Source organism: Rhinatrema bivittatum, chromosome 9 (assembly GCF_901001135.1).
Source record: "Rhinatrema bivittatum chromosome 9, aRhiBiv1.1, whole genome shotgun sequence".
Classification (NCBI taxonomy): domain Eukaryota; kingdom Metazoa; phylum Chordata; class Amphibia; order Gymnophiona; family Rhinatrematidae; genus Rhinatrema; species Rhinatrema bivittatum.
In genome coordinates, this window is record NC_042623.1 from 32,121,726 (window position 1) to 32,134,142 (window position 12,417).

Sequence of the window (12,417 nt, forward strand, 5' to 3'; positions counted from 1 at the left end):
GTCCAACCAGATTATTGCTGGGGGAGTGGGGAGGGACTGTTCAGCTCTGGCAGTGGGTGACTGAAACTAAAGAGACCACAGAAGCTAACGTTACAGCCCCCGGCGTGGGATACAGACCCCAGATGAACAGGGTTTCCAGGACCCCTTCTGGAAAGCGTGCAGTCTAGATTAGAGGGGCAATGGGCTCATTTTGTGTATCACTAAGGTGCCCCTAGGAAGACACCGAGAAGACGGAAGGCAGAAGTGGTCAGCGTGTGAGAGAGAGAGAGAGAGAAAGCGGAGGAGTTTTGTTCGGCTCTGTTAAGAAGCTGTGTTTCTGATACCCAGTGAGTCAGATAGCCGGGGTGCTGCTGGGAGAAGGGCTGATGGAACTGGAGGGTGTCGCATGGCTCCTCAGTGATGGGGATGGTGTCACACGCCTGGTGGAAGGCAAGGCAGAAGTTCCACAGTTACAGTCATGCACACATCTACTTCCTCGCTGATTTCCTCCCCCCCCCCCCCCCCCCCCCCACCGCTTCCATGGTGCTCTTGGCAGCTATTATGCAAGTACGGAGCGGAGGCTCTCTCTGTCTTTCCACACCGCATTAGTGCTCCAGCTTAGTGTAGGGCATCCCATGGCACACAGTTGCTCTCTGCAGCACTACGATTCTGAAGTAATCACTACACACAGCGGTTGTATTCCCACCATCCTGCCACCACTTTATTTTACCCATGGTAATCCACCCTGCAGAATAGAAAATCCCGTAAACGAACGGATTGTTCTACAACAGGACAGTCCCACCGTTTCACAGCTCCTCTCCCGCAGCGACACGGTAACAGTTTACACAGTGCAGCGTTTGCGCAGTCACGCTGGAGTCCTGCCCGCCTGCCTGCTCGCTTCTGTGGCGTTGCCTCTGGCTCTCTATGATGGTCATCACAGAGCCCTGGGGTCTCTCCCTGGCTGGCTGAGCTATGAGACTGCCCCCGAGTGCATTCTGCTGTCACAGGGTGGAGAGACTGCCCCGTATGGGTGCTCTGTCAGAGTGGGTTCGCCCCCGTCTGGGTCTTCTGCTGGCACGGCGGGGCAAGGACTGGATTCATCCTGCTCGGGCTGACCTGAGCGGGGCGGTGACCCTAGTCGGACGTGGCTGAGCCCTAGGAAAGGATTAAGTTGTGGTGCTTACCATGACATGGAAGGGGCTATTAGGGATGAGTTCTCCTCCGAAGCGGATGGTGATGACGTATTTCCCGGGTTCTGGGGCCGTGTAGTAAATGTCGAATGTCCCGTCGTGGTTCTCTACCACGTCCACGTCCAGCTCCGCCCCGTCGGGCGTGGACACCTTGCAGGTCACTTTGCCCTTTCCAGCAGCCTTGGCGTCTACGGTGATGACGGTCTCCTGTCCAATCTGGATTGTGGGGCCCAGACATGCACCTGAGAGGGGAAAGGGGCAACGTGAGACAGGCAGAAAGCACCCGGGGCAATGCCACTGCTGACTAGAACAATGCCTGCTTTTCAAATACACAAGGCTCTTCATTTCTGGTTTTCTCTTACTTGCCCTGGGAACTTATCCATGTTTAGTAGAACAAAAACAGGAAAATCGTGGAACAAAATATCGTTGACTCATTTTTTCTGGGCAAATATCAGGGCTTGTTCTGGCAGACAGAGGTATGAGGCACTGCTCAGCCTCCCCCTCCTGGGCTGGCAGGGGAGTGGGGATGGGAGTGGGGACTGGGGATCACAGGGAGGGGTGTGGATGGACCACTCAGTCCCGGGGAGGAGGGAGGGAGGGAAGCCTGAGCCCATTACCCATTCTAGGGCACAAAAGCATAATTTTAACGTGATGGACGTTACCAAAATTCAGGCGTTACATTATATTATATTTGGATAGCATTTTCCTTAAACATAGTCCAACCCAAAGTGATTCGCAAAGCACGGAAGTAGCTCATAAAATACATCAAAATACAATAAACGGCTTCATAAAATACCCCACCCGAAGTGCAAATGACTCCAAAATACAAACAAACACGAATAGGTGGGACCATAGCTCGAACCCGCCTCACTCTCGCTGAAGCAAGACGGAGCTGCTTCCCCAGCCATTCCAATGTTAGCTGATAAACCTGACCCCCTTAACAGCCACTAACCCCCCCTGCCCCAGGCTCCCCTCCAAGCACAAGCAATCCCGCTGTTATTTGCACTATGCTGGCTCGCCCTGCGCAACTGGCTTTGAACTCAGCTCCCAGAAAGTTGCCCGAGCGAACGTGTCTGCACCCGAACCCTTTCAAAATGTGCAGGCAACATCGCCCTGAACCCGCCAAACAATGAACAAGATTCTCCCGAATGCTCCCGAAGGTTTCAGTGCAAAGTAAAACCAGTAAAAATATCTTACAGTCTTTGCAAAAACCTGGGACTCTTGATTGTAAGAATCGATTTAAATTGAAAATGAAGGCCCCCCCCCCCCCCCTAAAGGCCATTTTTGTACAGTTTGTTCACTTAATGTCATCGGGAACTGTTAACGCCACATCAGGACCTGCTGACGTAGAAATGACGGCAGAAAAAGGGACCGAAATGGTCCATCCAGTCTGCCCAGCGAGCATGCAGATTACCCCCATGTTTCAACGGCTGCTCCGTGCAGTTATCCCCGAGCCTTATGATAACCCATAAACATTTACTGCAAGAAACATTTTTACTGGGTGAGGAGCCTTCTTGAAAATTCGGACTCTGCTGCTTCACATGCTCTGCTTACGGACTTGGCTGGGGAAGCAGTCCTGTGGGGGGGGGGGGGGGGTGTTTTTCCCCCTTGTGTCTGCGCATCAGTTCCCCAGACCGTAAAAGCCAAGGCCCTCATTGGCTGCTGTCTGAATCCAATTCCCCTTGGATGCAGTCTGACAAAATCGCAGGCCTCGATCTTTCTCTCCGTGCTTAATGGCAGCGGCCCGGAAGGTTAACGGGGACCTTATCCCGTGTCAAAGGAAATAAACCTAACTTACCTAATCCGTGGCCTCCGATGGACACTGGAGAGGGAATGAGAGAAAGAGAAGGAAGCCATGAGTTTAGGAAGACCTCACAGATCCCAGGCACAAATTCCCTGGCACGTTCAATGCTACTTACAAAAAAAAGAACCCAAAGCAAGCAACACTGCTCCCTCTGTACCTAACGCAGATACCCACGTGTGGCTGCCAGAGCTCCCCTGCTGCTCCCAGCACTCAGAATGAGTCACGTCCAGTGCTCAGTGCTGGGGGGGGGGGGGCCCAGCATTAAGGACCCTCCATGCCTGCCTCGTGTTTTCTTTATTTCTATGCAGCGCATATCCTGCACCCTGCAAAGCCACGTGCTGCATGCTTGGGGGCACACACCCGGAGCACTGCACCCACGCCACGCGCCCTGAAAGGTTTGGCTGCGCACGGCACGCCTGCACTTTAGGGCCTGCTGTGTTTCTCAGGGGGCTCCGGGCTTCCCGCAGCTCCTGCCCGTCTTCTGCCACCGGGAGCTGCGGCAAGTGCAGGGGTTTCGGATCTGGACGTTTACCGCACTGCTTGCAGCTTGGCGCCGCCAACAACCCGCAGCCCCCCCCATCGGGCTACGCAGATTGCGAAAATTTAAAATCCCCGGAAAAGCAGCGGCCCTGCACACGTCGCACGCCGCAGAAACGCAGGCTGCCCCCGCCGGAGGAGCACGTGCCCCACACACACACACATGCATCTCACACACACACACACGCATGCGCGCACATGCGCACACATCTGCGTTGAGGGAGTGACTGCGCCAGAGGGCGACTCACCTGTCACGTGGCACTTGCTGGCATCCCCGGCCGGCAGGGCGTGAATACGGAAAGGGGAGTATGGAATCTCGTCCCCGCCGTACTTGATGGTGATGGTATAGCGTCCAGTCGTGTCGGGGACATAGGATACGGTGTAGGTCCCATCCCCGTTATCTCGGATATTGGCCTTCTTGGGTTTTCCTTCTGGATCCTGGAAGGAGGGAAGGTCAGAAGGGCGAGTGACGACCCATTTCATCGGTCACGCTCCAACGGAGCCACTTAAAACAGCTGCACCTACCCGGGCCTCCAAATGATCGGCTTCCTTGCATTTTCAGTCTATTGCACCCCTTGCTGCTGTTATCCCTAAGTCTCCTTTCCTGTCTAAATATATTTTCTCTCTTATAGCTTTTCCTCTCTTTTCTTATTATTTTGACCACGTCACATTTTAAAAATCCCCTTTCCCCTTCGTCCCTTTCTCCATGCTGTCTTCATGCTTTCCAGGCTGCAGTTCTGACTGTATGAGGATGAGCAGAGCAACGCCCCTGCTGTACTTCAGGTTCACCATGGCAGAAGTGGCTAATTGGTAGATGCTTCCCACTAATATCTTTCTAAGCGTTAAGTAAAGTCAGAGCAAACAACAAAAACACAGGTCGGAATGAAATGTTGTGTTTTAACTGACGTTGTGATGTGCTGATGCTCCTGTTTTCCGAGGCTAGCTAGCTTAGGGTGGGCCATGACGGACTCCATGCTGCTTTGAATTTTGAGTTCTCTTTTAATGATTATAGAAAAGAAAGTCAGAGAGAGGCCCCCTCCTCAGAGCTGTAAGTCTCTAGTCCCCTGTGCTATTAAGCACATGATTTAGATGTGTAAGCTCTCTGTGGCGGGATCCTTGTCACCATAAGAAAATAAGATATGCCACAGTGGGTCAGGCCAAGGGTCCATCAAGCCCAGTATCCAACAGTGGCCAACCAAGTCACAAGCACCTGGCAAGTACCCAAACATTACATAGATCTCAAGCTACTATTCCTCATTGATTAATAGCAGTTTATGGACTTCTGCTCTAGGAACTTAGCAAACCTTTTTTAAACCGAGCTACACTAACTGCCCTAACCACATCCTCTGGCAATGAATTCCAGAGCTTAATTATGCATTGTGTGAAAAATAATTTTCTCTGATTTGTTTTAAATGAGCTACTTTCTAACTTCATGGAGTGCCCCCTAAAAAGGTTTGGATAAGTTCTTGGAGGAGAAGTCCATTAACTGCTATTAATCAAATCAACTTAGGGAATAGCCACTGCTATTACTAGCATCATCTGAAATATATTTTGCTTTTCGGCACTTCAAAGCAGATTACATGCAGGTTCCAGAGAGCTCACAATCTAAGTCTGTGCCTGAGGCCACAGAGGGTAAAGGGACTTGCCCAAGGACACAAGGAGTGGCAGTGGGATTTAAACCCTGGCTTCCCTGATTCGTAGCGAGCTGCTCTAACCACTTGGCTACTTGGGATCTACCAGATGATTTATCATGCAATGGGCAATGTGCACTGAGAGCTAAGTCTAGGATGTCCCGGCAGCAGGTGACTGAATGGGTAACCTTAGTCTTCGGTTGCAGCAGTGTTCCTGTTGGCCTTCGGCATTCTGCACTCCAGCCATCCCAACTTCTCCCAAACTCTGCTGCATGCCCCCCTCCCCTCTCCCCCCCATCCAGGCGGCGCTGATGTTACTCCCCAGCTCACTGTTAGTCAGCTTGCCATGTTTAAACCTCTGACTGGGGCTTTGCTCCCAACTGCAGTTCCTCTCCGCCACGTGCTGCCTTGCCCTCGTCTTATTCCCGAGCTCCTCGGCTCTTTACCAGCACCCGCCCTCGGGAACAAAAGTTGACTTTCCTCTCCAAGATGCCACCAGCTCTCTTTCTGCCTTCACAGTCACAACGACATCTCTTCTTATTCCAACATGCTTTCCCCCCTGCCGATGTCAGCATAGTGTTTGTAAACTGGTACACTGTTTCGTCTGTTTTCCTTTCAATGGGAGGTGCCCTGGTCGGGTCCTCAGATGTAAAAACATCAATAAAATAAATAAGACTTCTTTGTGGGCAGAAGCCTTCCCTGAGCACGGGCTCCTTCCTTAGATCACCAGATCTCTCTAGTTATTAGGATGTGTTTAGCATCAGTTTGCTTGTCTCTACGACTTTTGATAGGCTGGGGTTTATGATAACTGACATATGATGACTGGTATTTATTTGATGTTTCCCATTGGGCCTATGACTGTGATGTGATTATGATGTTTTATTTGTTATTTTAATGTTGATACCAAGTTTGATGTAACTTTATTTGACCGTACGCTGCTTCGAATGGTTTTTTGACCAAGCCAGAGAGGCTGTCTATACACGTTTTAAATTGCATTAAATTAAATTCAGGCAGAAATGGCATGTTGCTGTAGAGCGAGACAATTCCCAAAAGAGGCCAACAAGACCCTGCATCTCTACAAGGATTTCTCTAGATTCCGGCTAAAGTCCCCACATGATTCCATGCAGTAAGGGGACAGGCCCTACCCCAGTGCATGCAGGGACTTGCAGTTCTGATTTTCTTAGGGACCTCAATGAGACAATCAAACACTTGGAGCTCTGTTCTTGGAAGAGAACTCACGGCAAGAACCAGTGACGGGTACTTGCCAGTTGCCACGTTCACCAACGCCTTGAAACAGGTCAATGGGCCAATCAGGCCATGCATGCAAGAGGGTAAATCCAGGGCTGGATTGGCCTGTTCTGAAGCCAGTTGGCGACTCAACATCTGGTCACACTAGCCTATATTGCCTGTAGCCGCTTCGGCAGCTCTAGGTCTTATCGCTGAACCACAGCTGCCAGCCGACCTTCTTCCTGGCGGGAGACTTTTGGCCGGTCCTGGATTCTCTGTTTGGGAATCCTGCCTCTTCCATTTGGATTGCCTCAGCAGGGCCCGGCCTCAGGTCTTCCTGCAGATGAGTCCAGCCACTCGCCCGTTTGATTGTACTAATAAAAATCAGAGCAGTGAAGTGGTCTCCTTGGATTTCCGACACTCAAGCGAGTAGGGTTCTCGCTCACCCTGCGACTGGGGGTGCGGCACTTCCACGATTCCTTCCACACATAAAACTGGAGCGGCAGGGGAGGGAGGCAAAAGTATATTTGGAGACATTATTTTTACAGTTTCCCTTTTAGGCAGGGAAGTGAGCTCAGGCACCCTGGGGCTCCTGTGTCCAACAGCTGGTGCTGAGGGCATAGATCATTTATAGCTCCGTCCTGGGGGGGGGGGGGGGGGACACACACACACAGTGTTCCCTTTCGAACCTCCCCTTTTAGTATTAACGAATGATGCTTGTGACGACAGGCTCAGCGGGTCAGTGTGGCCCAGCTCCCCTTCTCCTCTCCTCTCCTGAGCAGGCTGGAAGGAGGCTGCAGAACCCTGGCCATTGTTGGGGGGGGGGAAGCAGCCTTGCTGCCTGCCCGTTTCCTACGTTTTTATTGCCTTATCTGCCCGACTGCCAGAGCGGGGAGGAGGGAAGGCGAGAGGCGAGAACCGCTGGCTTTATAAGGTATCGGGGACTTCACAATCAGGAACATTAAATACAGGTTTCAATCCTACAAATCAGGCAGGGGAGGAGGAGAGGAAGCCGTGCCCTCCCCACGCACGCTCTCTCTCCTGCTCCTCTACCCACCTCCTTTCCTCACCCTCTGCCTCTGCTGCCCACCCCCCACCCTCTCTTTTACTTTTCTTCCTGAGTCTTTATTTCTCTTCTCACGCTGTCCCTTTTTCTCTCTTTCGCTTTCTCCCTATATCTCTACTTTCCTCCACTCCCTCCCTACCTCTTCTTTCTCTGCCCCTACCTCCCTCTCCCCTCTATCTCCTTCTTTGCTTCCTTTTCTCCCTCAATCTCTCTCTTCCAAATTTCGCTTTTTATATTCTGCTCTTTCTTGTTCATTCTCTTTTGTTCCCCCTTAGCCTGTCGCGGGCTTCACATCTCTCCCCCTCTCTAGTTATTCTCCATCTTTTTCTTGTCTCTACCTCTCGCTCCCTCTTCTTCTCTCTTTTCTGCGCTATCCCGGAGGTCTCTCTCCCTCTCTAGTTATTCTCCATCTTTTTCTTGTCTCTACCTCTCGCTCCCTCTTCTTCTCTCTTTTCTGCGCTATCCCGGAGGTCTCTCCCCCTCTCTAGTTATTCTCCATCTTTTTCTTGTCTCTACCTCTCGCTCCCTCTTCTTCTCTCTTTTCTGTGCTATCCCGGAGGTCTCTCCCCCTCTCTAGTTATTCTCCATCTTTTTCTTTTCTCTACCTCTTGTTCCCTCTCCTTCTCTCTTTTCTGCAGTATCCCAGAGGTCACTCTCGCTCTCTGGATTGTCAGGGGAGTTCGGGCAGTGAAGTCTGTCTGTAAGGGACAGCTCTTGAAATCTTTTTTGCTTGCTTTACATTAAAATATTGGATTTTTCTAGTCTGTCCGAGAAATGCTGGAAACTCAGGATGGACCGGGCACTTGATAAAAAGCTTACATAAGTGCCACTGTGGGAAACGCAGTAAGCTGCCAGGAATACGTTATTGATCACCTGAGAAAGGGGGAAGGCAAATGCACAACTCATTGCTGTGTGTTGTGTGGGGACCCCCCGTTTCGGGGTACGGAAGGGCCACGCGTTGCCACTCGAGCTACTCACAAGGATCTGCACAGTCAGCAAGCCCTCTCCTGCGTCTCTGGCGTCAATGGTGAACTCCACGGGCAGGCTGGCAGGGATCCCAGAGGCGTTCAGACCTGGTCCACTAGCGCGCACTTTGCTGGCATCGTGGGTGGGCAGCACTTTGATCTTAAATGGACTGAAAAAGAGAAACAAGAACTTTCTTTCAGCACTGGTTTCATTTGCAGTCCTGTCCCTGGATTTAGAGTCTCCCCTCACACCGAGGTTTGCATTTAACAGCAGAAATGTGGAATAAAACCTTTATCATGGGTTACTCAGTTCTGCTTACTTCAGACTCTCCCATGTCCTGCCCCTGCCTCTCAATCTTACAGATCCCCTGCCTCAACCACTAGTGTAGCAGGGACCCCCTGACTCAGAGACCCCACCCATTTCTGTAGATGTTTTACTGTTTATTTTGAGGTCCCTATTCAACATAGAGTTAGTTATCCGTCTAAATGGCTTCAGCTGGATAAGTCAAGGGTGTTCCAGTGAGGATCGGAGTTAGCCGGATAAGTTAACCGGATAACTCCGATATTCAGACTTAGGGGGTCATTTTCCAAGCGGATCGTAGGCAATAAGGGACGTTTCGCACGCGAAAAGTTCCTTATCACGTGCGATACCAAGATGGCGGTGGAGTCGGGGGGCGGCGTCAGCCCCGGAAGAGGAGGAGTCGGGGCGGCACCGGGGCTGACGCCGCGAAGACTGCGCCCACAGCGAAAGGTGAGCTTGTTTAATCGCTGTCAGTTTCGCGCCGAATAACTACACCTTTTATGGCGTAGTTATTTGGCGCGACGCCGGCAGCGATGGCACCGCAGAGGTGCGATCGCTGCCGGCTATCACAGGACCTTTGCCCCCCCATTACCGCGGGATTCAAAGAGCCCGGCGGTATCAGTAAATCCAGCCCTTACCCGGCTAACTCTGGTCGGGTGTGGGGCTGAAGTAAAGTTAGCCGGTTACACATAACCAGCTGACTGCTGAATATACCTTGCCAGTTAGCCAGATAAAGCCACTCAGCAGCTGACTATTCCCCCTTGTCATGTTTTTAGTTTGTTAACCACTGTGATGATGTTTTATTGAATGGGGGGGTGTATCAAATAAATAAATAATGATAATGTCAGCAGAGGGCAACCTCCCTGAATCCTTTTGCTCAGATGGACTCCTGTGCACCCTGTCAGTCACTGCTCGGCCCTTTATAGGATGAAAAGTAAACCCTGATCTCTTGGTAGGGCCCCTTGCAAGGGCACTAATGGGGACCTGAGGCAGAGGAGACCCTGGCAGCACCATCCACAAAATCCTTGTGCAACTGCCATCTGCATAGCTGCTTGCCACCCACCAAGCCTCGTGTTCCAGCCTCCAACCTGCAGTCTAACTATTCATCCTAGCTCTGCCCGTCCACCTCAGCCCCGACCTGCGGCATCCCCTGCTATGCCAACCCTGAATCCCCACGCACGGCTCTGCCAGAGCCCCTCGTTCCTGTCCTGCGCTAACACAGAGTCCCTGCTCGTAGCTCTGCCAATGCACCCCAGTTCTGACTCTGCCCAACAGCCCTGCCAAGGTCCCTCACCCCTGACCCCCCAGGGTGTCGTTGCGCCTCTGTGCTTAAATGAGCCGGGTGCTAACTCCTGGCTAGGCAGGGTGCAGGAAGGGGGTGTTTGTCTTTGATCTTGGGAAAGGGCCAGACACAGCCTGCCCCTTAGAACTGTTCGGACTCTAGTGCTGAAAATAAGCTCGAGCTGGTTAAGTTGCTTCCTTACGTCCCCCTAGTAACCTCAACTCCAACCCAGAACCACACAGAATTTAAGCACCTAAATCTATTTTCTCCAGGCAGCCAAATTTAGCTGCTCCGTGGAAGTAGATTTTCAAAATCCACCCCAAAGATCAGAGAGGACATGGGGTCCAGTGGCTTGGACCAAGAATCAGGAGAGGTCCTGGGATGTGAGCTCAAGGCCCCTTCTGGCACTCACTCCATGCATGACTCTGGTTATTTATCAAAATGCACTAACGCATCCCCATTTATAAATAGGCCCTGCTCATCTCAGTCGGGCCTATTTACTGAGAACATCATCCCGTTTTGATAGCTAGGCCCCTAAATCTCCCTGCACGGCAGCTCTGGTCCCAGTCTCTGCTTGACACACTGTGACACCTTAGGTCAACCATTTTACTTGGATAATCATAGCCTGGTCCCTCTGACGCTCACCCCCTTTGGAAGTTTACCTGCAGTTCGAGCACTGGAAGTTTCTTGCCAGGCCATTCACCATCAGGGCAAACTGCATGTATGTTTAACTTGTGAAAACTGTGACGCATAACGGGAACTTGTCTGGATGAAAGGCACTAGAAGAGTTACTGCTCTTCAAGCAACTCAAATGTCCAGCACACAGTCAGATGAAGAAGATAGGTGCAGGTGAAACCTATCCTGGATGTGTGCACACCGCCAAACATTTGCCGTATGGTGCCCTGTGGTCCCCGCCAGCCAGTGCTCACCTGCGTGGCACTTCTTGATCGGCATATTTCACCGACACTGTGTAAGGGCCATCCATGGCGGGTGTGTACTTCACCGTGTGGGTTCCATCCCCGTTATTCCGAACGTCCACCGGCTCTGCAACTCCTACCAGAGACAGCACAATCACCTTAATAGATGTAACACGTCATTTCTTTAATGGATGTAATAATATCTGATAAGCAGAATGTGGAAATGTGTCATTCCGTAATGACATCCTTAATGTCCCAATCTTTTTCCTCCCTCCCTGAGGAAGAATGAGCACAATATCAAAAGCGCCGAGGGTTGCCAACCAGCTCCAGATTTTCAGGACACACTAGGGTCCTGGTTTTACCCTGTTGCCTGGGTGGACTTGTAATTTTTGCTTTCCTTAGGGAAATCATTAGGCACCACACGTCCATGGAGGCTGTGAAGTAAAACCATGACCGGATCAACCTGTCCTGAAAAGTAACGCTTAACTGGCAACCCTACAAGGGCTGTGCTTACAGGGCTACAGTGAAACTTCAGCAGGAAGTAAAAAAACAGGCCTAGGAGAGTTTATAAAGCCTTCCTACAGCTCTCTGGACCTGAACAATAGCACTAAGGCTTCTGACATTCGCAGTATTACCCTGCAGAGGACAGAGAGCAGGACCTGACTGCTGAGGAATAAAATTGCTGAATTTTAAAGAATTTAACGCCACAAAGGTTCTCACAGATTGTCTTAGCCACTGAGCTGCCTCACATCGCCCCTTTATAATGTCTCCCTAGAAATGAATTATGAAGCTTTACTATGTGTCTTTAAGACTCCCAGGCCTCTTGATTATAAAAGGTTGTTTTTTTTTACCATTTAGTTCCAGACCAGAACTGCGTTTCTTCACTGCGCTTTTGCTCTGAACTTGTGGTATCTGAAGTACAAGGTGGCGTGTGGAGTTTTAGCTCCCTAGCATGCATCCATTTTGCCGTACCTGAAGGTCCCAGCACCGTCGTCTCGAGGGGAGCCAGCCCAGCTTTGCTGCAGTCCACCGTGAAGGTCTGTGGGACGTGGGCCCTCACGCCAGCCCCCAGGCCGGGCCCGGAACACTTCACTTTGCTGGGGTCCACCACCTCCTTCACCGGCACATGGAACGGACTCCCTGCACAGGAGAAGACGGGTGAAAACAAAGCAGGATCTTCTACAAGGAGAGGAGGGCGGCATGCTCAGTGCTACCCGGGCTCTGGGTCGGCACCCAAAAGCAACGGAGAAGCGAAAGACCTCCCCCCGCCCCCAACGCAAGACCACATCCAACGCCTGGGTTCAATTCCCGAGCCAGCCAGAGCTGGGGATGCCGTGGAAGCTGCGGTCCACAGCTCTGGGGAGGGGGGGGGGGGTCCTCGCCGTGGCACAGCAACGAGCCACGGTTTGTGGACCCCAGTGAGAGGAGAGGGGTTAAAAACTGAGGGAGCCGCCACAGGTGTGTGAAGCTGTGGCCCCAGCAGAGGCCGGTTCCGAGTGAGCTGGAAGCCCAGAGAGA

The 12,417-nt window shown here is 51.7% G+C and overlaps 1 protein-coding gene across 3 annotated transcripts in view; it reads right to left on the reverse strand.

Annotated features, from left to right (window-relative positions):
- Positions 1-12,417, reverse strand: part of FLNC (filamin C) — a 146,123-nt gene that overhangs the window by 32,042 nt on the left and 101,664 nt on the right. For all 3 annotated transcript variants that reach the window (XM_029617184.1, XM_029617180.1, XM_029617181.1), the window contains 6 exons: positions 11,872-12,039; positions 10,912-11,035; positions 8,413-8,569; positions 3,759-3,948; positions 2,968-2,991; positions 1,164-1,411 (listed from right to left, as the gene is read on the reverse strand). In XM_029617184.1, the coding sequence (XP_029473044.1) occupies positions 1,164-1,411; positions 2,968-2,991; positions 3,759-3,948; positions 8,413-8,569; positions 10,912-11,035; positions 11,872-12,039 (911 nt within the window). The remainder of the gene's footprint in view (positions 1-1,163; positions 1,412-2,967; positions 2,992-3,758; positions 3,949-8,412; positions 8,570-10,911; positions 11,036-11,871; positions 12,040-12,417) is intronic.